This window comes from Rissa tridactyla, chromosome 4 (assembly GCF_028500815.1).
Source record: "Rissa tridactyla isolate bRisTri1 chromosome 4, bRisTri1.patW.cur.20221130, whole genome shotgun sequence".
Lineage (NCBI taxonomy): Eukaryota > Metazoa > Chordata > Aves > Charadriiformes > Laridae > Rissa > Rissa tridactyla.
In genome coordinates, this window is record NC_071469.1 from 88,940,769 (window position 1) to 88,957,656 (window position 16,888).

The 16,888-nt window shown below is 38.7% G+C and overlaps 2 protein-coding genes across 3 annotated transcripts in view; one reads left to right on the top strand and one right to left on the bottom strand.

Moving 5' to 3' along the window:
* CDYL2 (chromodomain Y like 2) overlaps positions 1 to 16,888 on the top strand; it is a 62,390-nt gene that overhangs the window by 27,161 nt on the left and 18,341 nt on the right. The window contains exons 2-3 of the mRNA XM_054197799.1: positions 5,851 to 6,445; positions 15,268 to 15,485. Coding sequence (XP_054053774.1) covers positions 5,851 to 6,445; positions 15,268 to 15,485 — 813 coding nt within the window. The remainder of the gene's footprint in view (positions 1 to 5,850; positions 6,446 to 15,267; positions 15,486 to 16,888) is intronic.
* Positions 1 to 16,888, bottom strand: part of LOC128908164 (uncharacterized) — a 98,897-nt gene that overhangs the window by 22,039 nt on the left and 59,970 nt on the right. The window lies entirely within an intron of this gene.

Sequence of the window (16,888 nt, forward strand, 5' to 3'; positions counted from 1 at the left end):
GCAGTGCGCTTCTGGTTTTCTATACAAACCCGGACCATCGAATCGCGTAGCAGGAAGCCTCTGCGGTGGTGTTACTGTCTATCGGGAGAGGAAGCTCAAAGATACAGGGAGCAGCAGGAGTTTGTACAGCATTTATTTGTTCTGTCAAAAGTCTTCATATGTACGTGTTGGAGGACACATAGACCTAACGCAGTGGTTTGCAACCATGTTTAATATGAGGCTGATAGACTTTTTCCAGTGAAAATGCAGAACTTTCAGGATTTCCCTTACAAGTTTAATACCTTTTCTGATTCTAAGTAGATTGTCAGAAATGAAAAATCTATATGCTTAAAAAGCGAAAAAATGAACTGAATAAAAAGCAGCGTCTTCTTGACATTAAGAGGGTGTTCACTGAACTTCCTGGGAATATGTCATTTGATGTTTTGCCTGTGAATAATTCAGGTGAGGGATGTCTTCCCTTTCATTTTTATGACTATCTAGCCCTTTCACTTTCATTTTGACCTTGCAGGTAACAACACAAATTTAAACACAAATTTTCTACTGGGGGGGTTTCATAGCTGGGACATTGACCGGGTCTACTGTGTTTTTAAACCGTGGGTCAGATTCTGAAGAGAGACCCAGCATCCATTCCACGATTATTTTTCTAACACAAATACTGACCGCTTCAGAAGATATGGTGCCGTATTTTTCGTACATCTGGAACAAATGCTGCAGTTACCAGCTTTTGGGAAATTAAGTACAAATACAAGAGAAACACAAATAAGTTACAAATGCAAGCAAGCAAGCAAGAGATTTACCACTAACGAAATACGTTATTTCTTAAAGCGAAGGTAACAAAAAGGAGGAAGTTAGGGCAAAAATGAATTTTTAAAAGACAAACATGTTGAATCAGATGGCCTTTATCTCTCTCAGAAATCTTACTGCCTTTCTTTCCTTGGCACTTTCTTCAAATACCCTTCCGACACCCTGAGGCACAACATGGGACAAAGACCTCCGATGAAAAAAAAAACATCAAACAGTACAAGTCTTGTAATTTATAGTAATCTTGTGTATGTCATGAAATCGGTCTGCTGCTCTGTACAGTACGCTAACAGAGACCATCTGAGCATCACAGTTTACAGTTGAAATTCTTTATGTAGATATGCATGTTCAAAGAAGTGGAGATGACATGTACTTAATTTTGGAAATCGCTAAGCAGATACGTGATATTCCAAACCTTTCTGGAAGTTTACTGATCTCCTGGCAGGTGTTTTCTGGGAGCATAAGGATTTTTATTTATGCTTTGAGAGCTCCTGTGAACTGTGAGATGAGTATATTTTGCTCCAACTTTACAGCTGTATCTGTAGAAATAATTCAATACAAATGACCTTTTTTTTACTTAGCCTAGTTTGGTTTTTTTTAATATGTGGACAATAACACCGCTCTGTTAAAGGAGTGATTTCGACCCTGAATCTTCCATGAAGGAAGATGTGTGTGTCTGGTGCTCTGAATATATAAGCACTTGATTGCCAAATCACAACACTAAGTTTATGAAGCTCTACATATTTGTACTATAATTGATTAGTATTTTTTTTATTTCACATAAAGTTTAAAATACAAACTGTTTTTTAAAGGCTTTCATTTATGACTTTGATCCTAGTTTGCACAGCTGTGTATAGAGCTAGGTTTAAGGCTAGTTGGAAGCTTAAAAGTGTTTTGCAAAAGCATTTGCACAGATGCCAGGGTCTCATTCTGTTTGTTCTCTTTAAACATATTTGTATGGTAACACATCAGCACCTCAATTCATCCAGAATCAGCCAGGAGGGGCAGGGAGAGAGGGTCCAGGCAAGGAATGGTATATGTCAGTTCTAGCACTCTCTTAACTGGGATACCCCTGCAAATTTTGTTTGCAGTCATTTCACTTTTATTAAATTTAACTACTTTGTTTTCCAACCCAAATATAGTGAATTCAAGGATTTGGCAAACTGTAACTACCAAAGCCACTTTTGGGAAGATGTTATTCAAGTCTCATTAAAGACAGAACTGAGGGAGGAAATGGAAAATCAAACATTGAAGCCATAGGTATTTTCTGCATATTCTCAATATGCGTATTGCTTGTTCCAGGGAAGGAATGAAAGTATTATTTCTATTAATCACTAGCTGTCACAGAATTATTTCTCATTAAGAAAACTCATATGATTCTGTGAAACCTTAAGTAAATGCAGAAAGATTATTACTTTATATACAACCTGTTAAAACAAACATACGTCATTGAAGAAACCAAAATAGTGATGTTTGTTATTACCGTGGACTGTGAATAGAAGGAAAATGGGACAGAGAGTACCAGGTGGGGGTAAAAACCTGATATTTATGCCTACACTGAAGCACTTCACTGTACGCAGTGAAGGAACACAGTGACACTCCGAAGGGGCCAAATATCATTGAAGAACTTAAAGCCCCAAGAAAGAAAAGGGACCGTGTTGAGAGGTCAGGTGTGTTTGAGGCCACCCTCAAATGCATTCAGTGCTGAGCAGTGAGGCAGTACCGCAGACGAGGCAAATATCTACCCAGACTTTTCATGCATCATTAGTCAAGCCAGTGGGTATGATGGCTGAACCAGAAAACTCAAGGAAAACAACTAATTTTGGATCAACCCACATTTTTTTCATTTTCTCCCCAGCAAAACAATAAACCGAAAAGGGGGTTGACCAGAAACAGAACATTTTGCCTTCAGTTTATTTAGTCCCTCTTTATTTTAGTTTTGTTAGTTAAATTTGAAGTGAAACATTGAAAATGCTGTAATGAAATACTTAGGCTTTCCCAAATATGTTTGATTTCTGAATATTTCTTCTGAAACCATTTATTAAATTTGACCCAATTTCATAAATACTTTTATTCTCCCTTCATGATGTGTTGAACTGGTTAATCACATTCTCCATTGCCAGTATTTTGTTTCCCAGGAACAAAGAACACTCATGTTTTCTCCTTTTATCCTCTTAATTGAAATGCATAATGCCTCCTCACCAAAATACTTGAGTGTTTTCCATATTTAAAAATGCTCTCCAAGAAACCTCTTCCCTTCATTTTTCCTCCTTGTAATAGAGCAACAGGGTGGAAATGAGAAATCAGTAAAGTTAAGCTTAAAGATACGTGCATGAGTGAAAAAAGATTAGGTTGAAGAGGTGCTTTTTGTATGCGATTCTGAAAACGTCAAGGTATTTGTCCATCCTTTCTGAGGTTCTTCCTTCAGGGAGCAAGCAGGGGGATGGAATGGTGTAATCCCTCGGAAGAAAGAAGTTACTCCGAGGTAGCATCAACCTGACACACAGTTTCTGTTCCAAGTCCAAACTCCTGAATTAAAAAGGGAGGGGAATGCATGTATTGTTTAGCAGGTACAGACAGAATAGCACTAATCCAAATTCTCTACAGTAACCATAGCTGTGGTCTACTGAGTTTAGCAGCAATTTAATTTTTTTCCCTAGGACATCCATCTATCTATCTATCTATCTATCTATCTATCTATCTATCTATCTATCTATCTATCTATCTATCTGTTTTGCTCCTTGGTATAGTGAGATGCAGTAATTAAAGCAACAAATCCACAGACAACCACGGGCCACAACAGCATCCCACGCTTCAATGTACAGTCTTTCTGGCTAGTCCCAGACAGGAGGATGAGAACTATTTAAAAGCCAGGGATAATTTGGACAGCTGCTCTCTATAAAGTCAACAAGATCATAATAAGTCTATTAGTTTGACAATTGAAAGCCACACATCCCAAATGAGGACCAAAAAAAAAGCCAGTTCATTTTTTTTTTTGTGAGGGCTTTTCCTTTTTTCAGACAAATGATCTCAAACTTGCCTAGACTGAGCTTCAGTTAATTGCCCTGCCACACTGAGCAATCCTGAAGGGAACTGTGCGAAATTCAGAGTAAAGAGGCTGCTTCTGCGGTGGTTCTGTGCAGATATTTGATAAGAGAGAGCACAGGAACGAGCTGTTTGGGATGCTGCAGCTGAGTGCCCTGGAGTTGGAGGAAAGCTGTCCACTATGACTCAGACACAGATATCTTAGCACAGTTCCCATGTAAATGAATTGAGATAGAGGTATAATGTTTAGCTGCTAATTACATTTAGACTCCTTTGGGGAGCCCACCAAGATTTCTATGAATGTACAGTTCCAGCTAGTGAACAGACAGAATTAATCCATTGGTTTGCTCTAACAGGGGACCTAAAAAGAACAATTACTTACACTGCTCTGATTGCCCTTCTTCAAGGTTAAATTCTCCATACAGATTCCACTGTTGTTCCTCACATGAGATGATTTTTCTTTGAAGAGCAATGAAAGCTATTACATTAGCTATCTGCTTATTTATTTTGCTAAATTAACAATAGTGCTTTTGGTTAATGATAATGATTATTATTTTTTTCATTAGTGGCACCTTAATCCCTCAATAAGACACGTTTAAAAAAAAATAAAGAATCTGAAAATAAAACTTGTGAGAGACTTCAAAAGGTTTTCTCATCATAACTTTATTTTCCAGCAAGGACTTTTCATGGGCAGGTGTCTGTCTAACAAAAACTGTTTGTTCTAAAAACCCTCCGTACCTTCCCCACGTTACCTCTTCTAATGCTTAATTCTTCCTGCCGTTACAACATTTTTCCTAATGACTTGATCTAAATTTCACTTGATGCAATTTAAGCCTATGACTTGCTGCCCACTGACTGTGCTCGGGTTTTCAGAGGCACCCTCCCTCTAGTTGAGATCTTGCCAGTGCTGAGATAGCACAAAGATGTCTTCAGTTGTACGGTCCCTTTTCCACAACAGCATGATGCTGTTAATGCACATTCAGCTTGCAGTCCAAATATCCCTTGGTGCAGAAATGTTCCTTAAACTGACATTCCCTAGCATAGTTTCACAAAATTCGTTACTTCTACGTAAGAATCCTGCCTTTATGCCTTTTATTTGCCTTTTTTTTTTAAATTGGTGCACTCACAGATATTGTGTATTTACTCAAATATTACATTCATAAAAATTACAAATTTTTATAAGTTGGAAGTAGCAAAGTGGATGTACTCTACTGCAAATAAGATCTTTGGTGTAAAATATTGTAATTTGTTAAGCAGTTCTCCATTGGTCAAGGCGTGAAGAAGTATGGGGATGTTTACAGGCACATAATGCATGTGTGGATTCAGGGGAATGATCAGTAACTGACAATAAAGCAAAAGATGCTTTATTTAGCTCTTTCAAATCGGAGGTAGCTAAGGAATGCAACAGTAATAGTCTCATTTTACAACCAGATTTTTAAAGCAATCGTGCTTTCAGTGATGATCTTCATGCTCCCTCTTGTTTCTTCGCATTGTGGCTGTTGCAGGTTCCCAGGTCAGATTTGATCAGGTGTTTACGTCTCTTGTTAAAATTTTCGGCTGGGTAAATGGCCTTGCTGTCAAAATACCTCTGGGGCTACTGCATTCCTCTCCTCCCCCGCCAGCTCTGCTCAGGGCAATTCTTTCTCAAACAGGAACATGTAACACTGATTCCTAAATGTTATGTCAAGGGGTTCATACACACACCAAATAGGTTCTCATCAGCAGTCAGCATGGTCTATATGGGATCCAATGGGAATATAGGGTTGGAATGCATCCTATGAAATTACGGTAAGTTTTAACCTGTAAACCAGGGTGCTGCATTTTGGCTAGCCTGGGTCAGCTTTCCACGTCAGAGTCATTTCATGGTTTAGGCACTATATTTTAGGAGAATCTCATGAATACTAAGGTGCCTTTTACAGTGCCTAGCTGTAAGTGAAGAACATGCAGTTTTCATGACCAAACTATTTTTCTTTCTAGTATGATACATTTGTTTTTTTCTTTTAGGTGGAGAGGATTGTAGACAAAAGGAAGAACAAGAAGGGCAAATGGGAATATCTCATAAGGTGGAAAGGCTACGGAAGCAACGAAGACACCTGGGAACCTGAACATCATTTACTACATTGTGAGGAATTTATTGATGAGTTCAACGGACTACATGTTACTAGAGAAAAGCGATCGAGACATGGGAAACAGGCCGGCGCTCCAAAATTTTTACGGGAAAGCCGAGGGTCATCTATTGAGAAAATATCACATAGACCTTCTGAAACTGGGAAGTCTAAAGGGACAACACACAAAAGGAAGAGAATTAATCCATCTCTTCAAAAACAGAAAAGAGGATACGCAGCAAAGCCAGCAGCTGCTAATGACAGGGCTGCTAAAACTGTGACTTACCGAACTACTCCCAGCGGTTTACAGATCATGCCACTGAAAAAGCCACATAATGGTCTGCAGAATGGAGATGGCAGTCACGAAAAAGATTCTAGACATTTTGGGAATGGCTCACAACAGCAAAACATGGATTTAAATGATCATGAAGGAGAACAAAATTTGCCCAGCGTGTTGGAAGTTAGTAATGATTCACCTGTTGTGAATGGAATTGGTATGTCATTTAAACTACAGTCTTTGTGGGAGGGGGGGGGTTAATTGCAGCAGCTGCAAACAGAGAGTCCACTCATGGAAAAATCATTGTCATGCTACCCAAGTGATATGGTGAGAAGCACATAAACAAGTTTCACGCTCCTTCCCCATACATTGTACCATTTTTTTTATCAGTTGGCTTCTCTCCTTCTGCTTCTCACGGAGCGACGTGAAGCAGTGTGGGCTTTGCTACTTGCTTTTGCAGTGTAAAGTCCGGGTGGGGAAATGATGACAAGGCAGCAGAGGTATGTATAATACTGCAGCTTTGGTGTATCACCAGGTAACTGATCATTTCTCAGTTATGTGTGCTCAGACCTAATGGTCTAGAAAGATCATGATTATTTTAGAAACAGAATTAACACCACTCTTGCTAAGGTATCCCGGTAAGTATGGCTGAATTAACATTCAAATTCCTCAGTATTAATGCTCGTCATACCCAGGAGGACTCAGAACTGCCAGGTCCTTGTCTCTGACAGTGACTGGATACATCAGAAGTCACAAGACTTTATGGGAAGGTACAAACAGCCTTGAAGTGAATGAGAAAAAAATAAGAGAAACTTCTTTCTAATCCTCATAGTTACTGACTGGCTTAGTTCTCAAAGAATAAAGGTTTATGTTCTCTATAAATACTATTCAGCTTAATGCAACTAAGTAGCTTCTCATTATCCATACATGTCCAGTCTTTTTTTTGTTTGTTTTAATCCTACCAAATTTAAAGCCACGATGGTGCTTTGTCGCAGCAATTTCCAGGAGTTAACAATGATGAGATGCACATTTTATTTGACCGGGTTTTTGGGTTTGGGGTTTTGTTTGGCTTTTTCTGACCTTTACTTTCATTGAACAAGCTCTTCTCCTTATATGAAGTGATAAAGTAGAAGACAGCCTGGCAATCAGTAGTCCAGCCTGTGCAGCCTTCCTACCACATGGAAGTCTTTCCAGATTCCTGGTAGTTTTCGGTATCCTCTTGTGCCTTTGGTGTGTGGGTTTGTTTTTTTTTAATACCTTTTAAAAACAGCAGGAGCTGTTCCAAATGATTTCCTACTGCTTACTGATACAGTGGCGATACAACCTTTTGAGAATTATTTTTTCTGCTGTTACACACTGCATAAAGGTTTTCATTGAGTGATACACAGTTGTGCTTAGGTTTTTTTTTCCTTGTTGGTTACAGTTGATTTAGAACACAGCTATATGTATGATTCTTTTCATTATGCATTTAATCTGCTTTACTGCTGCCAATTCACCTTTTTCTTATGACTCAGTGAAGCTCTTCAAAATCTTTCCTAGCTTTTACTCTACTTATTTTGTATTCCCTTCAAATTTTCCTCTCACACTTCTCTTCCCAGTTCATTAATACATACATTAAATAAACTAATCCTTCTGCAGGTCCTTGGGGCAGCCAACTACTAATCATTTGACATGATGAAAAGTAACCATTTGTTCCAATTATTTATTTTTATTAGCCACTTTCTATAGCCCATGATAGCACTCATTTCCTTAACAGCTTCTTGTGAATTGCCCTGCCAGAAACTTTTCAAAAGTCAACATAGATTGTATCACCCCGCTTTCCATTTTCCACCTTACTGGCCACCTGGGAAATGTGATTTGATTTGGGAAGTAGGACTGACCTTGCCTAGTCTTACTGGTTACATCCTATAACTACTGGAATCTTTCAATCCAGGCATTAAACATCTTGTTAAAGACTCCCAAACCAGCAAAACGTGTGGTTGGTTTTAAATGCATAATAGCCCAGATGATGCCAATGACACTTAAAACTGAGAGTACAGCCTTTTGTATTTTGATGAGTTTGAGCTCAGATAAGACTACTTAAAAAGTTACTTGCTTCTTTAAAAAGACTTGCATATCTAATTACAGATGTGTGTAATGTTATTTTTCTTTGCTTTCTTACTGTTTCTAATGAAGTTTTATTAATAATTTGTTTCATGTTATTCATTGTGGAAGTTCTGATACAAAATGCATCTTTAAAATGCATTAATTCCTATATTTTAGAATTTTAATTTTTTTTTTTTTTTTTTAAACGAAGAACTAAAGGGCCACAAAGATTTGTAAGGTCAAATGAGCCTTTCATTTGTCCCCCCAAGAGCTAATGAATGGCATCCACCAGCCCCTGTTTGAATAATCCCTGTAAGAGAGCTCTATTGCAGTATAAAGCTGCTTTGCCCAAGCGCCAGGTGTTCTGCCATGGGCTCCTGCAGCTCCTTTAAAACATTTCTTCGTGATGGTTTTTGCATTCTCCAAATCCATCACTTCTGTTCTGTATTTTGCTCTCCTCTCTCCTTTGCATTCTGACCTCCCTGTAGGCAAAAGCAAGAGATCTTTAAATCTCTACCTGGTTCTCGTCTGAACAACCCATACTCGGCAGCACTCCCAAGGTCAGAAATCCCCCCAGTCTTGCTGTGTGATACCAGCACACGCAGAGTGGAGAAAACTACAAAGAGGAGAGATGAGACTACCAAAGTAAGAGCTGACAGAAACTGTTGAAGAAGGGTCAAAATAAAAATACTAGCTTTTTTTCTAATACTGCCCTACAAGCTTGAGAGAAGTCACATTTCCTGATACAGGATGTTGCATCATTTGAAATGTCAAATTGAAGAAACTTGCACTGCTCTTCAACAAGGCCAACAATTTACTGAACTCCCTTGGTATTCACACTCACAGGGAAGTAGCACAGAAGATGCCGGAGTGATTTTGCCATGTGCCCTGTTAGTATCACAAACTCATTCTAATCAGGATAGATGTCACACTAAAACTGGTCTGAAATTTTACAAATTACAAATGAAGAAAGTTTCAGAGAAAAATGCCAATTTGTTGAATAACAGAAGTTTTGTTCCAAACATCTCGGGTTTCAAAACTTTCTCCAAATCTGAGCCAAGGTCCCAAGGCTGTGTCCCCTGAGATCGGGAGCAATGTGGCAGTCTGTCTGGCAGGACTCCCACGTTTAGTTCTGAGGCAGCCAGCTATGCCAGAGGTTTCAGGCAGTCTGCCACAGAGTCTGGAAGTCGAAAGCCCGGCATGCCCCATCAACGCTCGCAGGGCTCCCAGGCACTATATGGAGAACAAAGAGGGAGCCTGGAGGACCTGGGTTTGGCTCCCAGCAGCTGTGGCTCCCGGGCAGCCCCCGGCAGAATCCGATGAAGCAGACATTTGTGTCAGCTTTAAGATTGCCTATATGGAGCCCAGACGAATGTCAGACTCAATTCACAGCTAAGTGTAAAAATGCACAGAAAATGTATATAGAAATTTGAAGTTCCTCTTGAGATGAAGCCTAGATTTGGAAAACTCAAAAATTCCCCACAATTTAAAAACCCAGCTGTAGGCCCAGCTCTGCTACCAGTGTCGGCCTATGGTTGAAGGCCTCCAAAACCCATCAACTTGAACTAGTATTCTTTCGTATTATGATAATGTTTAACTACCAGTGTATTGAACCAAGCAATATAATTAGTAATTTATAAACTATAACTAGGAAAAAAATATCTATTGTGTTTGTCTCTGGTATGCCAGTTCTGTTCAAAGAAATAATAGGTATTAGAAAACTAGTTTTTGATGACTCCTCGAATGGACTTACACCAGTCTGTGCGTGGTTTTGTCTACAAGTTTGCGTACTTGGGTACAAGCGTTTCCTGCTCAACCTATAGATAAAACTCCCACCAGTAAGCTATTTACCCCAAAAAGGTGATTGTGTATCTGCAGATGTGTGCACAAAATCACATGTGCACCCCAGTGGAGGTCTGGAACCTTGTTGACGTTGACACAGACCTTTCTTACCAAAACCTCTCGTCTACCTTTTACACATCCTGTCATAAGGAGAGTAGAGTCATCTTTATTGACAGTTACTTAAGGGTCTGCAAATTGAAAAATGTTGGAAAACTCTGCGTGAGAACATCCACTGATGCTCCCAAGAGCTAACAATACCGTTCTTTCTGATGATATTTGTTGTCTTCTGTTATCACATTTCTGTTTCTCTCCAGATATTGTATTTGAGAGTGATTGTTTTGTCAAGTTTCTTGACAGCATCAAAAAACATCCCCTTTTAATTTTCTCTTTCCTTTTTCTACATTGCTCTATTTCTGTACCATCTGCTGAAGAATTTTTGCTTGTCATGTATCACTAACCACTGTTTTTCTCCATTACGAAAATCTTTGTAGTCTCATGGTGCCCTTAATTTAAATACTCTCTATGAACTTAGTCACTGCTTCCTCTTGTTTTTTTAGCTTGTTCTGTTTTATTTATTCTGGAGCAAGACTGGCAGTAAAAGACAACCAAATATGCTTGCTTTCTCAGTTTGGATAAAACCTCATTACTTTTAGATATCTTACAGATGCTCTCTTAACTGGAGAAGTCTGAAATTATTAGTAAATTATCAACAGAACACTGCTTTTAAGTATGTACAGTATTAACTGTTACCCACAAGAAAGACAGAAGGGAGACAGAGAAAGGCCATGGGGAAGACTGAGGAATGCCAAGCTGTTTTACCAGGGAGAGTAAGGCAGCATGGTTTATTTCACCTAGAAAAATCAAAGCCCTAGCTCCATGATCCTTTTCATTCAGCATAAATGCATGCTGCTAACAAAAGGAACAGTCCAGCCCTCCTTCCCACAATATCCTGATCATTATTCCCATCCCTTCCCCTGCAACAGTTTTAGTACTTTTGAGGCTACAGGGTGAACCTCATCTGTTTGAAAATTAACCACGGTTTTGCAGGGTGAGTTTCCATCCACAACAGTTCATCAGGTCAGTTCACAGTATGGCTACCTACCTGCACACTGGTACCAGCACAAGGATCACTGCGTAGGGTGGGAGCACAGAGACTGCTCCATTAAACTGACTGTGATGAAACGCTAAAAATAGATGTATCTGAAAATAACAGTAGCTTGAGGTGTCCTCCTGTAGCGGATAGAAGCAGTGGAAGGAGATGGGAGATCCGAATCCTCTAAAGCGCTCAGTGATCTGAGGCTCATTGCGATCTTTTCTCTTTCCTCTCCTACTCTTTGTCTGCCTCAGCTTTTTAGACTATAAATTTCTAATGTGTTTTCTGCCATGCCTGGTATAATGGAGCCCCCGTCTCAGACTCAATCTGTAGTCTTTAGGCACCTTCTAGTACCAACAGCAGCAGCACTAACGTCGTTACACGTTGTTCCCTTTGACAGTAGTGGAGTATTAGAGAAGATACAGGGACAGGCAACTAAAATGATGAAGAGGATTACAAGAATAAAAGAGGCTTCAGTTAGGAGAGGGGGAGGGGAAGGATGAGTATGATCAAAGTTTACAAAATCATCAAGGCCTCAGATAAAGTAAACGCAGAACTGTTGTTCACTAAATCCCTCACTAGCAGAACTAGGGACCCCTCACCGAAACTGGTAGATCAGATAAAAGCACAGATGAAAGAATTTTTTTCTCTGTGTAGTGGCTACACAACTTCTCAAACTCATACCACAGGAGGCTGTGGAGACAGACAGCATCAACAGGCTCAAAAGGGGATTAGAGAAATCCATGAAAAGGTCCATGAGCAAATACTGAAGGAAACAGGAAGGATGAATCCTCTCATAGTGCTGTACAACGCTTGGGGATGACACTAGTGGAAAGGACTGCAGAAAGTGGCCAAGCTTGCGTTTTCTCCTTAAATAGCATCCTTTACTGCCATTCTTGGAGAAGGATTGCTAGATACACCAAGGGTCTGGGAGTATCTGAAATTCCCTTAAAAATATTGAAACTTCTTCTAAACATCAGTGTGGTTTTAGGTATTCCACAAATTCTACTGCTGATGGAAAACAAGGTAATAATTAGATTAAACTCCCACTAAAGGAAGGAGTGTTTTCTCCTGTTCTGTTTTCTTTTTGCACTTAGACTGAGCATCAAATACTCACTACTAACCAGTGAACCACATTTAGAGTTACCTAAAGCTTCCTTAGTTAATTTGCGACTTCCTTAATTTGTTTCACAGCCATCTTTCATCGTGACATATTAAGGCAGTGTTACCATTGTGTGCGTTAAGCAAGTGCTAACTATTAACCCTCATGAGGAGACAATCTGGATGTGTTAGTGGCTCCAGAGCAAACCTTCCATAGCTCCATCACATCCAGGCAATAGACATGCTAAATTGGCCTGGTTTCACTCGAGTGTTTTCTTTCGAGTTTTGCTGATCGTTTTCTCCAGTTTATCGGATTAAGCAAGATTACAGGGATGCACAGTATACACTGAAACAACAAGTTACTCACTATATGTTATTCTGTTAATCATCCATTCTTGGTAATTACACTTTTCCGTTTATGTTTTTCTCCTATTTAATTTAGATCTTTCTTTCCTCTGGTTAAATTTCTGTCAGCTGGCATGCAGACAGTTAAAATATTTTTATAAGATCTATAGTTTCTTACGTTGTTTATTTAATTTACAAACTGAATACATGACTCGAAGAATACAACAAAAAATTTAAATAAAATTACTACTATGAGGCTTTTTGTTGAGATGGATTATCTGTGTGAGTTAATCTTCTACCATTCTCTTACTAGCTGTATTTAAAACAGATGTGGCATAATCTTCAACACTAGGTAACTGATCAGTACTGTTGGTCTGACACATCTTCCATTCAATGGTCATTTGTGCCTCTGATTTTATAAGTTCTGCACACTTTTTTGGGAGATTTAACTCTTCACATCTTAGTAGTTTATTGCTGGGTCAAGCCAACACAGTAAGGATTGAATAGATAAAAATGGAATATTTAAAACTCTGCCTAAGTCAAATAATTAATTTCTTTCAGTATATTATTCCTAATGCTATTAGTTTTCTATTAGTAATTTCACAAGTTGATTTTTGTTTGTAAGAATACATGTCAAAATATATACAGTAGCAAAGCCTTATGAAAAAGAAGAAACATGCCAGAAGAAATTATTCATAATTTTTAAAATGCAAGCACATGGTGATTTCTACACTTGTAGATAATTCTTATCAAGAAAACAAATTTCAAATTCCGCTGGCTTCAAATGCTTTTTTAATCAAATTGATGATCTAATGTAATTTGTCCATGTTTGCATTGCACCAGTTGAATCCCCTATTCAGTGTACTATAGGCAACGCTTCAGATGCTATCTCTTAATTTAACGATGAAAAAGAGTTTTATGATTGACTGAAATAGCAGACTTTTTAACAAATGTACATTTCTGTGTGTAGATATTTATGTACACACATGCACACATTACATGGTGAGGCCAAATGATGCACCAGTTAAATACTATTTCGCACTCTATAGATTTTTAACATCCCATAATGTAACTGCAATGTATATACAGGCATTTCACACAGTGTGAAGAATTCCACAGGCCACTGCCAACTGGGCGGTCTCAAAAAGTTCAGTTACCTACATAAACGTCAAGTTGAAACGTAGCTAATCCGAAATGAGGGTGACTTTGGTTTTGAGAGTGATCTGTTATGAATTCACCATTCAATTCTGTTCCAACAGAGTATTTTTAATTGGATAGTGGTCATTTAAACTACAAAATTTAAATCTATGTTCTAATATTCATGTCATTTGCCCTTTAAAAATTCCTGGCCGTTTGATACCAGAAGCTGGAACAGGTCAGGTTTGGCAGGAGTAAAGAACGGAACAAACAGAAGTGTTTTCATTCAGCGCTTTCTTGGCCTTTCTTAAATATAGCGTATTGTGGGCTCATGTATATTTAAACAAAAAACAGATTTGGAAACTATTTCAATGAACAGAGTGACTTTAATCTGTGTTCCTCAACAACCTGTCTCTGCTTTACTTTTAATGGCAATAGTGTGAAACACCTGTAATTAGAAAAGGAGTATTGCATAAAAAACTTGTAGGTATTTTCAACATTGCAGCTCAGCATTGTTACCGATCATAATATATTGCCTATTACAGAGGAACTGTAAACATCAGCAAAGTGATAGTTTACAGTTCATACACAGTGGAAGTTAGAATAAACTGTCTTTTAAAATTGACGTACTATTACTCTCATTTGTTTGTAAGGAGGAATTTTATCTTTCTTGTGATAGTTCCCTTTTTTCCCTACTGCTGGATACCCTCCAAAATGTCATCAGCATTAATAGTTCCTATGTACAAAGTCCAATATTAATATCATGTCTGTTAGTCAAAAGTCAGTAATTATTGTTACTGTAAAATGTAACGAGCAGAAGCTTGGGATGAGAGCAAAGAGGATGGCTAACTGCTACTTCTGTTGCCAACCACAAGGATACGCGGAGGAGAACGCCGGTTGTGTCAGCTTAGTAAGACCCCCCTTAACTTACTGTCACATAGGGATGTGCAACAAGTGTCTCTTCAGATTGTCATTTGAAACTGACATTGACTTTTTGGTCACCGTAAAAGGAAGACAACGTAACTTTGAAAGATGGGATCTGGACTAAACTTGTCTTGTCAAGTTCTTCCAAAGCTGAATTAGAATTTTCCTATGAATTCAAGGATCACCCCAAATTAATATGAAAGACTATGATACAATTGCTTTCGTTTTCAAAACAGAACTCAATCCCATTAAAAGTACCAGTCCTACATGCTATGTAATTCTCAGATCTAGAGGTTGTCTGATCAGAGAACAGAAAGTACTGCATGTTGGAATACAGAATAATAAGAATGGCTTAAGGCCACATTTGACTAGCCAGGCATATTTTTGATTTATCGGATTTGTCACGTAGAGGCTATTGTAAATACCGAGCTGTGTTTAAGCTAATAGCAAGTATCCCTCCATTTCTGTGAAGGTATAGACATAATTACGCTTTGATTCTTTCCATCTGAAAGGTTCTTCTCTGGCCAATGGAAGCTTGAATCTACACAGCACTGTGAAAAGGAAACTAGATGGGGAGAAAGATTATGTCTTCGATAAGAGACTAAGATACAGCGTACGTCAGAATGAAAGTAACTGCCGGTTCAGGGACATTGTAGTCCGGAAAGAAGATGGTTTCACACATATTTTGCTGTCGAGTCAGACGTCAGATAACAATGCACTGACCCCAGAGGTAAGCATGTAGCATAAAAGCCAAAGAAAGCCATCCTGATGTGTGGGTTATCTTGGAAGCACTGCGCTTGAATTGGTTTTTATGTATTTTTATCCTAATTGATTATCTTAGAAAAGAAATATGGAATTCCGATATATCTAACTTTTTCACTCTTGGGATTGCTATCAAAAAGAATGCAATGGAACTTAATTTTTAATTTACATGTCTGAAACCAAAAATTAGAGGTAAAGAAAGGAATGGCAGAAACAGTATTTCCAACATGGAGTTGTGTGAAGCAGTTGTTCACATGTTGAAGTTACTCATATTTACTACCCTTAGAGAAATCCGGACTCTTTCATTTTATTAATGTAAGTAGTGCTCCAGGTGTTGCATAGGGAGGAATTTCAGGCTTTGTCCTGAGACAGTAATTCTAAAAGTATACCTTAATCCCTAATAGCTTTTTCTGTAAATCACTTTATGAGTCCTCATTTGTGAAATCGTAACAGATTAGGGGCTCTGTTCTCAGCTGAAATGCATAAGGTCGTGATATACTGAGTCATGATACCATAACGATATTAATGAGTTCTCTTGTTCCAAACATTACACAGTTAGAGTCAGACTTGGCCTTGTAGCTTGTATTACTCCAGTACTGGTCACTGGAAGGGCCAAGAAGCTTTCCCTTCCATTGCTTGTGATCCCAGCAGAGCGAGCGGCGATGCCCTGATACACATTTCTCATGTCAGAACAAAAAGGATGCACGTCCTGGAGAGCAGAGAACATGCTTGAGCCTTGTTCCACGTGGACATTAATGGCCTGATGGAAAGGGGTTCCCATAGATCAGAGAGGAAACAACAGGAGCTGCCTCCCAGCACCACTTTTGCCTGTCTGAGCGCTCTGCAGGCAGAGTTCTCCCACGAGCTGCCCGCAGCGTGGCAGATCTCTCCCTTCTGTGCCCTCCAGACACGCCAGCACAGCTCTGTCTTATACAGTAACTTGAAGATAAGAGCATACAAAATACCAGTTTGAGCACCATTTGAGGGAAAAGTAGATTGTAGCTTGGAGGAATTATTTTATTCAATAAGAAACTGAATGACTTTGAAATTAATTACTTCAGATAAAACCACTGGCAGCTATCATGGACCCTAAATTGGACTTCCCTTCCCAAATGCACACCTACACATGGACATTAATACAAAGAATGATAGTAAATAGTTAAAACTGTTGGAACGTACATTTATCACTCCTAGTTTTTAAACTATATGATATTTAAAAGGACTATCTTGGTAATTAACACAGATCACCAAACACCTGCTTTTAATACTAATTCCTTAAAACGCATTAGATGGTAGCATCAAATCCATCATTCCATCCATGTATTAATTACTACTAATTGACACTACAGGTAATTTAAACACAGGGGTCAA